At 30.7% G+C, this 14,356-nt stretch overlaps 1 protein-coding gene across 1 annotated transcript; it reads right to left on the reverse strand.

The window, feature by feature from the left end:
• Positions 1-720: 720 nt before the first annotated feature.
• On the reverse strand, positions 721-4,162 carry LOC110631485 (uncharacterized). The gene is made up of 3 exons (XM_021779327.2): positions 3,859-4,162; positions 3,308-3,466; positions 721-1,327 (listed from the first exon to the last, which is right to left on the reverse strand). The coding sequence occupies exons 1-3, from the start codon at positions 4,160-4,162 to the stop codon at positions 1,266-1,268; spliced, it is 525 nt and encodes a 174-aa protein (XP_021635019.2). The 3' UTR covers positions 721-1,265.
• Positions 4,163-14,356: the final 10,194 nt, after the last annotated feature.

Below are 14,356 nucleotides of genomic sequence, written 5' to 3' on the forward strand. Positions count from 1 at the left end.
AAAATTAATTAAATATGACTAACAAATCAATAAAATGACCATGAAATCTAACTTAATTAACTATGTAAAATGTATGCATCATGTACAAATATTTTATTTTATATAAATAATTTTAATTAAAATTTAAGACTCAAATTTGAAATTTTATAATTTTAAAAAGTAACTACAATACTGTTAAACTAAATTCATCGGTATCTTATATATATATATATATATATATATATATACTTTTTTTTTATTTGTTATGAGCTCCACTTACTTCAAAAGACTCGTTGAAATGCACGAGTTAGTTATTTAATATATATTATATTATTATTAAATCAAATCATTTTAAATTTTTATTTAATTATACTAATAAATGATATAATATGTAAAATTAATGGAGATTTTGTTAAAAAATTCATCCAAATTTATGAAATTTTAATAGGCTAATTCTTTTTTTTTTATTATTATTAAAATTGCAAAACATTAGCATCTTGTATCAAGTTTCTATGTATATTTCATATAACGTATTAACATAATCTTTTCTTGTATGATAAAAAACTAATAAAGTGGTCAAGTTATATAAACACAACAATGCAACACTAAAATATTATAATAAATTATATAAATAAAAATTATTATCATATTGTATAATGTCAAATAAATAATTTATCACAAAGAAAAGAACAAAACATGATAAAAGTAAAAAAAAAAAAATCAAATAAAGGACGATAATTGAATTTTTATAACATTATAGCCACAAAAATTAATATAAATAGAACATATGTCATAGGAAGAAAAAATTTTTGGTTGTTCATATTCACAAGGGCAAGGACAAAAATTAAAACATAATTGAAAGAAATTATTATTATTATTATTATTATTATTATTAAAAACCATTTAATTAAATTAGAAATGTTGATCAAATTAACTTTTAAATTAAATATTTCAATATAAATAATTTTTGAATGAAGACCAGAAATATAATTAGCTTGGAATAGGAATTAGAATGGGAATGGGAATGGGAATGGATCAGGATTGGTCCGGTCCGGTGTTGATTAAAATCTAACCATAAACCGAAACAAACAGGTTTTAAATCAAAACTGGCCCCCAATTCTGCATCCCATTTTCTATGAACGGACGAAGCATCTCAACATCGATTGCCATGTCGTACAAGATCAAATGCTCCTTCCGAACAATTTGCTGATCTCTTCACAAAATGCCTCAGTAGTCCACTCTTTGGTGCTTTTGTTTTCAAGCTGGGATTGTGCGAATTCCTTCATTCACCCATCTCCAGCTTGAGAGGGGATGAAGACAATAATGGCTACTGCAGTAAAACGGTGTGCTGAGGTGCAACAAGAAAGGCAAAGCAAAGTTAATTTATTAAGAGCAAAACGGTGCGTTACCATGACTGTTAACGCATGCAAAGGTAGATTGAATAAAAAAGACTTATGGCCTATTTGGTATACTAGTTGGATACAGTAGATAACTGGTAGCTAATATATATTACTGGTAACTGTTAACTTATAGCTAATAACTAATAATAATTTATTTATATTAAGTATTTGATAAAATTATATTTAGCTGTTTATGTCGATAAATAAAATGACTAATAAATGTATGTATCATATAATTTATTTTATTATTAAAATAAATATAATATTATAAATTTATTATATAATATCATTTATTTTATTATTCAATTAAATATATAATTATTAATTTAATATATTATGTCATTTATTATATTATTCAAATAAATATATAATCATTGATTTATTATATCATATCATTTATTTTATTATTGAAATAAAAAAATAATTAAATAATTTTAAAAATATAGTTATAAAATAATAAAGTAATTATTATTATTGATAAAAAAAATTTATAATTAATTTTAAGTTTTTAGATGTAGAAAAAAGTATTTTTATAATAAGTAAATATTTTATATTTTATGTTATTAATAAAAAATATTTTAACAAAGTTATAATACTCTAATTAAGATGTTAAAATTATAAATAAAAAAATAAATGCACTAATAATATTATTTTTGAGTTACATAAAAAAAGATAATATGGTTTAAATAAAAAATAAAATCGAATCAGCTATCAACTCATAAGAAATAACTCTAAAAACAGAGTTGATACAAACTACAGTTGATGGGTATCATATCAGTTACCCATCAGCTAGCTTTATTTTTTAAAAATTTACCAAACACTCTAATTCATCTATTTTAGTATTTATCAGCTATTTTTTAAGGGGGTGCTTGGTTCACCGCTTGAGTGCAACTGATAGCTGACAAACACCCAAATAGATAAACTAGTGTTTGGTAAATTTTAAAAAAATAAAGCCGATAGTTTATGGGTAACTGATATGATACCCATCAGATGCAGTTTGTATCAGCATTATTTTTAGAGTTGTTTTTCGTTAGCTGATAGCTAATTTTATTTTATTTTTTTTTATTTAGACTATATTATCATTTTTCATATAATTTGAAAATAAATATTATTAATACTTTTATTTTTTTTATTTATAATCTTAAAATCTTAATTAACACAACTTTGTTAAAATATTTTTATTAATAACATAAAATATAAAATACTTATTTATTATTAAAAAAATACATTTTTACGTCTAAAAACTTAAATTTAGTTATTAGTTTTTTTTATCAATAATAATAATTACATTATCATTTTATAATTACAATATTAAAGTTATTTAATTATTTTTTAAAGAATTTAATTATTTTCTTATTTCAATAATAAAATAAGAAATATAATATAATAAATCAATAATTATATATTTATTTTAATAATAAAATAAATGATATAATATATTAAATTGGTAATTATGTATTTATTTTAATAATATAATAAATAATATAATATATTAAATTAAAATATATATATTTAATTTAATAATAAAATAAATAATATAATATAATAAATTTATAATTTTATTTTTATTTCAAAAATAAAATAAATTATATGATATATACCCTTATTAGTCATTTTGCTTATTAACAGCAACAACTGAATATAGTTTTATTAAACACTTGATATAAATCAGCTATCATAAGCTACCACCTATCAATTATTAGCTAACAGTTATTAACTGTATCTAACAGTTAAACCAAACAGGCTCTAAGTTTACTAAATACTTCAGTTCACCTGTTTTGGTGTCTATCAGCTATCAGCTGTACCAAACAGGTGAATCAAACACCCCTTTAATTGATAGCTGTAATTGAGTAAGTTGGTGATTCTCTATAGTAAATTGTGGGAACAATTATTCTTGTACATATGTAGGAGGGTAAGAGTAGTGTCACCTGTCTTTCCTTTGGTTTTGTGCTTCATATAATGAATTAATTCAAAAGCTGATAAGACATTGTCCGTATTCAACCTACTCAGAACAAAAGCCGATTGAAAAGAGAAATAATCCGAGGAAGGATCAACTTCAACCTGTTGGCAAGAACCTTTGCAATAATCTTATAAACGATATTGCAAAGAGAAATAGGTCATAAAGTCTACATACTATATGGAGAAACAACTTTGGGAATTAAAACTATCAACGTATCATTCAAAGCCTCTAGAAAAGCACAATGGGAGAGCCAAGAAATGCAACTAGAGACCACATTAGCTCCAACAATCGGCCAAAAATTTTGATAGAAGGCAGGGTTCAGCCCATTCGAACCTGGGCTTTTGTTTGGGTGCATTTGAGAAATGGCAATTTTAAATTCCTCCTCTAAAAAAGGTTTTAACAAATTCAGATTATCATCTGTGGTAACCCATTGGTCAATAAATTCAAGAACCTTGTCATAGGTACCATTAGAGCAAAAAAAAAGCTCATGAAAATACTATGAAACTATAGAGCACATACCTGAATGATCCTCAATCAAGTTGCCCAACTGATCATGTAACACATGAATACAGTCAGACTTTTTATGCTCTGAAGCTTGTATATGAAAGAAGCTTGTGTTTTGATAACCATATTGCAACCAAAAATTTTTAAAACGCTGCTTCCAAAACATCTCTTCGTGATCAAGCAACAAGTTCAATTCATGTTTAGTATCATCAATGTTAAGCGCAACCAAGGAATCATTTCTCTTGCGTAAAGCAGCAAGCTTATCCTTCAACCTGCTAGTATCTAATTTAAACTTGGAAGCAAAGTTTTGACCCCACATCTATAAAGTTTTCACACAACGATCAAGTCTAACCAAGAAATCATTACTCGACGGACTAGACCAATTTTGCTCAACAATATAGTGAATATCAGATTCTACCAACCACGCATTTTCAAACCAAAATTTGTGTTTAGAGACAAAATGCACAACATGATCGAGATCAAGCATAATAGGAGAGTGGTTCGAAACACTAGCCACTACGTTAAAAAGGCAAACAGTAAGAAATAAAAAGAGCCAATCAGAAGTGCAAAAAGCCCTATCAAGACACTCTTGGACCCGTCTATCTATACCTCTATTACATTCTGAATGAGCGGAAGCATGTTGATTAGTTCATTGGAGCATTGAATTTCAAAAATTTTCTTCTAGGGTTACATGCATCATGCCACATATGCCTAATTAATTTCAATGCTAAATTAAAACACTTTTATTATGTATTAGGATCTATGTTTGCCATTCAAGATTGTGAATTAACAAATTAATTCATTTAAACCCTAGTTTAAAAAAGGAGTTTGGGCACTAACCTCTTTGATACACTGTGGATGTGATTGGCACCTTTAGGAAGCACCTAGGACCCAAGTGTTGTCCCTCTAGCTTGTCCACACCAAGATCACCAATAGGCAGCCCCAAAATCTGCTTCTCAAGCCTTGCCAACTAATTATAATTTGGGTTCTTACCTTTAGAGAGGTTGTATGTGTGTATATGATACTAGAAACAATTTCTAGCAATTTTAATTCAAAGGGAATGGAGTGATTCTCTTTGAATTGATGAGAAAGCAAGAAGAGGAGAGGGAGAGAAAAGTATGCCGCCACCTTGAGGAAGAGAGAATGTTATGTTTTATTCATCTTTCTTTTCCCTTTTATAATTAGGTCATTAACTCACTTAAACCCTATGCCACATGTCACCACCACATTGCTTCTTATTTTTAATTGACTTAATCACATTAAGCCAAGTGTCAAAGCTAGACTTAATCTTGACTTTGATCATCTTATATGATAGGAAGACAAATGGCAAGCTTATATGATGCCATGAGTCACCATCTCATGGTGCCACATGTCATCATGTGAAATGACCAAATTACCATTATGTTGTAATTTTGAGTTCTCAACCCAAAATCATTATTTCTCCTCTTCTAATCAATTTATATTAAACATAAATTAATTAATTAATATCCATTAATTAATTTCTCACAATTAAATTTATATTTAAACACTTTAAATATAAATTTAACTTATACTATATATCCAATAACCTAGATTTGGTTTCAAACTATGCTAGGGACTTTGTAATCTTATGACAAACCAAACCTATTTAATTAATCAATTAAACTCTTTAATTAATCAATTCAATCACATTTAACTTGGTGATTAACTTGTGTATGTATGTGACTCACTAGGCTCATCACTAATTGGCAATGAGATATGATATTAATTCTTAATATTATCAGAACTCTTTTTTACCATAAATGATTTCTCTAAATCATTTTAGGCATCTCATAGACCATGGTTGACACCTAGCATAGCGTGCCATGGCCACCCAATCAGTAATAAGGAATACCTTAAATGAACCTTTAAACATATGTTACCACGCACTAGAATCTTTCTGTTACAAAATCTCAATTCGAGCTGGAGTCATGGTTTATGTCAAACCCCATTTGCTATAAATATTATGTTCTTTTTTAATTCTAGTTCTTGATTAATTAGATTTTCTTGTCAGGAACTCTTTTCTAACTAAATCTGTCTGTCCTGGCCAGAAACTTGAAACATCAAGAATAATTAAATGAACATAGGATTTTATCCCTATTTATTTAGGGTAATAGATTCCATCTTGATCAACACCTATCTCCATATATAACTAGTAGGAGCCAACACATGCCCATATACTCATACACAGTACAAGTATGAAAGCAGTATTAAACTCAAACCACTTATATACAAGATAACTATGTTATCTCAGGTCTGAAGATTATATGCACTGATATGATATATGACAATACATTGACAAGAGTAAACTCCATGTCCTTATCATATGCGTCACTGCTTTGGCCTACTTATCATATATAAGTGCCTATCATGTTTGTTATATGACACGAGACTCACCATTCCATCTTATTTATATCTCATATAAATACCTTGGGAATAAACATGAATACAATCTTTCTGGATAAGTCATGTCCTGTGTGAAGTATCCTCTATTGTGAACTAATTTATGATACTTTATGTTAGAAATATTGTCACTCATATTCTTAACAACTTAATAATAGAATTTCTAACAAAATATCAATGGACCTTTTCTATTACACATAAATATATTATGTAAACGGAAAAGTGAAAATGTTTTTTAATAATAAAATATGTACAAGATACATACTAAATGATATGCTTTAGGGCATATTAATAACAATCTCCCACTAGCACTAGAGACATTCATTACAATATCTTAGACCCATCTTCTCAAGATGTCGGTCTAACTGAGCTTGTGCCATAGGCTTCGTGAATGGATTAGCTGAATTTTCAGCTATTGCTATTTTCTGCATGGCTACATCGCCTCACCCAACTATCTCTATGATAATGTGGTAGCTCCTTTCTATGTGTGTTGGATTTCTAGTGAGACCGGAGTTCCTTATATCCAAACAGCCTCTTTTGCAGCATCTGATGCAGCAATGTACTCGGCCTCTGTAGTGGAATCAACAGTCGTACTCTGTTTGGAACTCTTCCAACTGATTGCACCTCCATTACAAATGAACACAAACCCAAAGGTAGACTTTCTATCATCGATATCTGATTGGAAATCAGAATCAGTATAACCATCCAATTGCAAGTCACCACCTCCATAAATCAAGAATAAATCCTTAGTTCTTCTCAAGTACTTAAAGATATTCTTGACAGCTATCCAGTGTTCCAAACCTAGATTGGATTGAAACCTGCTAGTCAAACTAATAGCATATGCGATATCCGGCCTAGTACACAACATTGCGTACATTAAACTTCCAATAGCCGAAGCATATGGAATCTTGGCCATTTTATCTCTTTCTTCAGGTGTCTTTGGAGACATCTCTTTAGAAAGGTGGATATCATGTCTCATTGGCAAAAATCCTCTCTTTGAATCAAGCATGTTAAACCTCTTTAACACCTTTTCCAATTATAGACTTTGGGATAAACCAATTATTCTTTTTACTCCATCTCTATAGATGCGAATTCCAAGAATATACGTTGCCTCCCCTTAGTTTTTCATGGAGAATGTATTTGACAATCATACCTTTATAGTTGTCAACATACCTATGTCATTACCTATCAACAGAATATCATCCACATATAAGACAAGAAAAGTAATAGCACTATCACTAACCTTCTTATATACACATGGCTCATCCACATTTTTTATAATATCAAATGACTTAATGGCTTCATCAAAATGGATGTTCCAACTCCTTGAAGCTTATTTTAACTCAAAAATGGATCGCTTTAGCTTGCACACCTTGGAACTATCTTGAGATTCAAAACCTCTAGGTTGTTCCATGAAAATGTTTTCTTCAATATATCCATTGAGAAAAGTTTTTTTGACATCCATCTGCCAAATCTCATAATCATAATATGCAGCTATTGCTAATAGAATCCTAATTGATTTAAGCATGGCAACAGGTGAGAAAGTCTTCTCATAGTCGATTCCTTGCCTTTGGCGAAACCATTTCGCTATTATCTTTGCTTTATAGGTCTCTACTTTTCCATCAGAACCAATTTTCTTTTTGAAAACCCATTTATTTCCTATAGGTACAATACCTTCAGGTGAGTCAATAAGGTCCCAAACTTGGTTCTTATACATAGAATCAATTTTGGATTTCATAGCTTCAATCCATTTTGAAGAATCTATATCTGATATAGCTTCTTCATAGGTAAGTGGATCATTTACATGATCTACTTCTTTATGAGTAAACAACTCTCGTTCATCTTCATGAAGAAAACCATATCTCATTGGTGGGTGAGATATCCTGGTTGATCTGCGAGGAAATACTGTAGATGTTTCATCAATAGGTGTAGGTTGACTAGATAGATCTATATCCATTTGATCTATTGGTTGGTTAGAATTCTCCAATTCTAACTCTATTTGCTTTCCTTTGCCTCCTTCTTGAATAAACTGTTGTTCAAGAAATATGGCATCTCTGCTTACCACAACCTTTTGTGATATAGGCAAATAAAAATAATATCCAAAACTCTCTTTTGGATATCCAATAAATTGACCTTTTTCTAATCTGATTTTCAATTTATTAGTGGTCAGTTTTTTGATATAAGCTGAACAACCCCAAATCTTAACATGCTTAAGACTCGGTTTTCTTCCATGCCATATCTTATAAGGTGTGGAAGAAACTGATTTTGATAGAATCCTATTCAGAATATGCAAAATCTGATTCTAATGAAAATCCCTAAAAGGAGATTGGCATATCAATATAGCACATCATACTGTGTACCATATCTAATAGGGTACGGTTTCTCCTTTCAGATACACCATTCAGCTGTGGCGTTCCTGAAGGAGTCAGCTGGGAAACAATGCCATGCTCTTTCAAGTATTCATCAAATTCAGTTCTTAAGTATTCACCTCCACGATCTGATCGAAGAGTTTTAATACTTTTTCCTGTTTGATTTTCTACTTCAGATTTAAATTCTTTGAACTTTTCAAAGGAGTCATGTTTGTATTTCATCAAATACAAATACCCAAACCTTGATTTATCATTAGTAAAGGTAATAAAGTAATGAAAACCACCTCTAGCTATTTCCTTAAATGGATCACATACATCACTATGTATTAGCTCCAAAATATTTTTAGCTCTTAGTCCTTGTCTAACAAAGGGTGATCTAGTCATTTCGCCTTGAAGGCAGGATTCAAAAGTTGGAGTAGGTTAAGAACCCAACGAGGATAAATCCCCATTTTCTCCAGTTTTGCAATCCTATCTTTTACAACATGACCTAATCTTAAGTGCCAAATATATTTTGAACTTGAGTTGATTTTTATCATGGCATTACATTCATTTAGATTGTTTGCATTCAATTTGTATTTATCATTATTATCCAAATAATAAAGACCATCATGCATATAACCCGAGCCAACATATTTATTTCCAAAATAAATATTGCAAACATCATTTGTGAACTGAAATTCATAACCATTTCTAGTCAAACTAGATATAGAAATGATGTTCTTAAAAGCATCAGGTACATACAAAATATTATTCAAACACAAAACATGTTCACACATGTAAAAAGATTTAGATCCTATGGCTAAAGCTTCAACAGTTGAGCCATCACCAATCCGGAGTCTAAGATCTCTTGCATGCAAGCTGCTACTGTTTGCTAGTTCCTGGATATCATAAGAAATGTGAGAACTGGCACCAGTATCTAAAACCCAAGTTGTAAATGAACTATGAGCATCATCAGCATCTAAAAAACAATATATAGACATACCTTTTGAAGGTGTATCCTTCTTGTCCTTCAGAGAAGCAAGATACTCTGGGCAGTTCCTTTTCCAGTGCCCATCCTTCTGGCAGTGGAAACACTTTCCCTTGCTTCCATCAGCTTTGGTCTTCCCTTTCTGTTTGGCTATCTTCTTGGAAGGTCTTGGAACTTGAGGTTTCTTATTCTTATTGACCTTCTTCTTCTCAGACTTTCCAACAGAAGAAGATGCAATCAAAGCTACCTCTTTTCTTTTATTGCCTAGCATATTCTTTTGGGCAATAACAAGCATGTTAAGTAAACCAGCCAAGGTATATTCTTGCCTAGTCATATGAAAATTTGTCACAAAATTTTCAAATGACTTAGGTAGGGACTAAAGGATCAAATCCATCTGCAGTTGGAAATCCATGTGAAAGTCAAGATGTTCCAGCTACTCAATAAGCCGAATCATCTTGTGGACATGATCTCCTACATTGTGTCCCTCAGACATCCTCATTCGAAATAGCTGCCTAGATATCTCATACTTAGCATTCCTTCTGTGCTCACCATGCAACTCTTACAGGTGAAGGAGGATCTCACTTGCACTTTGCATATTTTCATGCTAATTTTGTAACTCATTACTCATAGAAGCAAACATGTAACATTTGGCTCTCATATCATGCTCCTTCCACTTATCTAAAGTATCATGTTCCTCTTAAGTGGCCTCTAGAGGTAAGGGACCAAGAACCTTTGAGTCTAGAACATATCCTATATGTTCAAGGTTCAGGATAAGTTTTAAATTTCTGAGCCAATCAGAAAGATTAGGTTCCGTCAACCTATTGTGATTAAGTATGCTCGCAAGTATATTGGATGGTGGTAGTTGTTGTGTGCTCATTATTATCAGAAGAATAACTGCAAAAAATAACTAGATTAATTAGTAAATATATCAAGTAATTAACCAAAATGATTATGGTTTTTTAATCAAATCGGTCCTCCCACTAACTTGGCAAATCCTACACTTCCAAAGTAGAAAATGGAAATCCTAGTTGAATGGATTTCTAGTGGGTGATTGAATTCTTAGAGTTTTATTCATCATCCTCAGGCACATCCATTATTGGAATTACAATAAACTATAAGTGAGCAACTCCTTGCCCATCACATCTCATGTGAGGTTCAATCCTTTATCTAGCCCTTAATGCTCAAAATCTCAGGCACATCCCTTATTGATTTATCTTGCATTAATAAGTTAATCCCATTGAGCCAGTAAACATGCAAATAATTTTAATGTCTTCAGGCACATCCATAATTTGCCATCAACTTATTTACATATTTACAACATCTCATGCTTAACAATTATTCTTAAGGAAATCTCTTAAATTAAAGACATCACATGCAAGTATTTAAAATTTCTTAAAATATTTGCCTCAATGGAGGGCTCATGACATAATTACTTTAATTATACCATTTCCAACTTAATCTTTTGTTTTGAAGATTTAGTGGTCGGCTTAATTACTATTATGGTCTCACTTTGCACATTATCCAATTAGCATGCATATATCATATACTTGCATACATTCCCATACATCTTATGCATACATGGATAAACAAATAATATGGTATGATCATGGACTTTCCAAGGGATTTAATTCTGAGCCACCAAGAATTGAATCAGGGCATTCTTAAGTGTATTTCATTCATTCATTTTACAAGAGTTGCTGAAGGAATACATAATCAACACTTGATCTTGATTTCCTCCCACTGGTCCCACCAATGTTCTTGACCTCCTTGATCTTCTTGCAATCCAATTATATTGTAATCCTTGGCATACCAAGGCAAATTTACAAGAATATGGACTTTAAAGTTCTCAAATAAATGAAATTACAACCCAAATTATTACAACACTTATAATACATGCCACTAAAAATAAAATTAATTATTTTATAACCCAAAAAAAAATAAAAGAAATAAATTCAATCACATTAGTCTTTTATTGTCTATGATCATCCATCGTGTATATTAAAATTTAACAAATAAATAAAATATACATGCTAAAAAATTAAATTAAATATCTAATATTCAACTAAAAATTCAGATTTGAATCTCATTCAAACAAATTTAAAAATTTAGATTTGAATCTCATTCAAACAAATTTAAAAATTCAGATTTGAATCTCATTCAAACAAATTTAAAATTCAGATTTGAATCTCATTCAAACAAATTTAAATTTAGAAACTCTTTCCAAATTTAATACCTTGAAAACAATTTTCAAAATTTAATTGTATGATTAAAATTCTTAATTAAACAATTTAATTAAGCATGGTCCTAGACACATACAACAATTATATAAAGAAGGCCCAACAACCATGCGCACCAAGGGATGCTCAACCATCCATGCGCACCAAGAGATGCTCAACCATGCCGCCACCTTGGTGATGCACAGCTTTTGATGCATCCATATTTAATTAAATCACACAATTAAACTCAATAAACAATCTAAATGGCAAATAAAGTGGCTTTGATACTAATTGAAGGAGTAGAAGCATGTTGATTAGTTCATTGGAGCATTGAATTTCAAAAATTTTCTTCTAGGGTTATATGCATCATGCCACATTTGCCTAATTAATTTCAATGCTCAATTGCATATTGAAACACTTTTAATATGTATTAGGATCTATGTTTACCATTTAAGATTATGAATTAACAAATTAATTCATTTAAACCCTAGTTTAAAAGAGAAGTTTGGGCACTAACCTCTTTGATGCACTATGGATGTGATTGGCACTTTTAGGAAGCACCTAGGACCCCAAGTGTTGTCCTCTAGCTTGTCCACACCAAGATCACCAATGGACAGCCCCTAAATCAGCTTCTCAAGCCTTGCCAACCAATTATAATTTGGGTTCTTACCTTTAGAGAGGTTGTATATGTGTATATGGCATTAGAAACAATTTCTAGCAATTTTAATTCAAAGGGAATGGAGTGATTCTCTTTGAATTGACGAGAAAGCAAGAAGAGGAGAGGGAAAGAAAAGTGTGCTGCCACCTTAAGGAAGAGAGAATGTTATGTTTTATTCATCTTTCTTTTCCCTTTTATAATTAGGTCATTAACTCACTTAAACCCTATGTCACATGTCACCACCACATTGCATCTTATTTTTAATTGACTTAATCACATTAAGCCAAGTGTCAAAGCTAGACTTAATCTTGACTTTGATCATCTTACATGATAGGAAAACAAATGGCAAGCTTATATGATGCCATGTGTCACCATCTCATGGTGCCACATGTCACCATGTGAAATGACCAAATTACCCTTATGTTGCAATTTTGAGTTCTCAACCCAAAATCATTATTTCTCCTCTTCTCATCAATTTATATCAAATATAAATTAATTAAGTAATCTCTATTAATTAATTTCTCACAATTAAATTCATATTTAAACACTTTAAATATAAATTTAACTTATACTATACATCCAATAACCTAGATTTGGTTTCAAGCCATGCTAGGGACTTTGCAATCTTATTGCAAACCAAACCTACTTAATTAATCAATTAAACTCTTTAATTAATCAATTAAATCACATTTAACTTGGTGATTAACTTGTGTATGTGTGTGACTCGCTAGGCTCATCACTAATTGGCAATGAGATACGATATTAACTCTTAATATCATCAGAACTCTTTCTTACTATGAATGATTTCACTAAATCATTTTAGGCATCTCATAGACCATGGTTGACACCTAGCATAGCGTGTCATGGCCACCCAATCAGTAATAACGAATACATTAAATGAACCTTTAATCATATGTTACCTGATGCATACATTTTGTATAATCATTTAGGTTTAATTTCATAGCCATTTTATTTGATTATTAGTCACTTTTAGCTAATTTCATTAGTTATTTAGTTAGTTTTTCATAATTGTCAATTTTGGATTAATTTGTAATTTTTACTTTGTTTTGTAGGAAAAATGGTGTTTTTGAAGGACTAAAGAGAAATTTTGCCATTGAGGAGTGACTTCTACAGCCAAAGATGTCAAAAACAAGTTTTCAAGCTGAAATATGCATTGATCAAATTGTGCATAACTTGCCGCATAAGCTATGCAGATCTGCATAAGGAGAAAATCACTGCTGTAACCAACCGAAATGTGCATAAGGATACTTCATAGCTTATGCACATTCTCGCCTCCCTTATGCACCTTCACGGAACTTTGCATAGCCTATGCACCAAGTCATGCAGTTTCGCATAAGTGAACCAGATCACTAAAACTACATAAGGGATCGCATAACTTATGCATCCACTTATCTGATCCCATAAAGGGTTCATTAATGAGTCAAGAAGATTCCTCGGATAATTCCTCCTAGAACATACCATTTTAGGGCTCCATGTCAGAAAAATGCTATATATAGTCTCATTTTCCCATTTTAGAAAGAGAGACAAGGAGCAGAAAAAGGAAAGGAGAGGAGAGGCAGAATTTGAGGAGTCACTTTCACCTTCCACACCATTTTCAACCAAGATTTGCAGATTTCTTTCCTTCCTTACACTTTTCTACATTTCTAGTGTTTAATTTCTTATTCCTTAGCTTGATTAAAGCTTTATTTCCATTTAAACTCAATATATCTTGTAAGCATTATGGATAGTGAGTAGTTTTACTTTGATTCTGGAGTAAGGGTTGTAATATTTGAGATATTTTGTGGATTTTGATTGGGTAATCCATATTTTGTGGTCTTAATGAGTTTTATTCATTTCTTGTGTGCTTAATGACATGCTTAGT

Source organism: Hevea brasiliensis, chromosome 6 (genome assembly GCF_030052815.1).
Source record: "Hevea brasiliensis isolate MT/VB/25A 57/8 chromosome 6, ASM3005281v1, whole genome shotgun sequence".
In the NCBI taxonomy this organism is placed as follows: domain Eukaryota; kingdom Viridiplantae; phylum Streptophyta; class Magnoliopsida; order Malpighiales; family Euphorbiaceae; genus Hevea; species Hevea brasiliensis.